This window comes from Eimeria mitis, genomic scaffold, assembly GCF_000499745.2.
Source record: "Eimeria mitis Houghton genomic scaffold, Emh_scaff576, whole genome shotgun sequence".
Lineage (NCBI taxonomy): Eukaryota > Apicomplexa > Conoidasida > Eucoccidiorida > Eimeriidae > Eimeria > Eimeria mitis.
This window is the reverse complement of record NW_013574007.1, coordinates 1-252: the sequence shown is the minus strand read 5'-3', so window position 1 is coordinate 252 and position 252 is coordinate 1. Positions and strand designations below refer to the sequence as shown.

The 252-nt window shown below is 44.8% G+C and overlaps 1 protein-coding gene across 1 annotated transcript in view; it reads left to right on the top strand.

The window, feature by feature from the left end:
* Positions 1-209, top strand: part of EMH_0016700 (ABC transporter, putative) — a gene marked incomplete at both ends in the record, with an annotated part of 4047 nt that extends 3838 nt beyond the window's left edge. The window contains 1 exon segment of the mRNA XM_013500707.1: positions 74-209. Coding sequence (XP_013356161.1) covers positions 74-209 — 136 coding nt within the window.
* Between the last annotated feature and the right edge of the window lie 43 nt (positions 210-252).

Genomic DNA, 252 nt, shown 5'->3' with positions numbered 1-252 from the left:
TCTTTGTTTAGTTTTGTTTATATTCGTTTTTGTTTTTATTTCTTTTTGTTTGTCTCTGTCTCTGTTTTTTCAGTTCATCGCTGTCTCCTGTATTTATATATTTCTGTCTCTGTATCCAGCAGCAGCAGCAGCAGCAGCAGCAGCAGCAGCTGCTGCTGCTGCTGCTGCTGCTGCTGCACTCTACGCTGCAGCAATACCCCTGTGCTTAGCATGTTAGTTGCTGCCTGTTTATAATAGCTGCTGGGGGCCCCA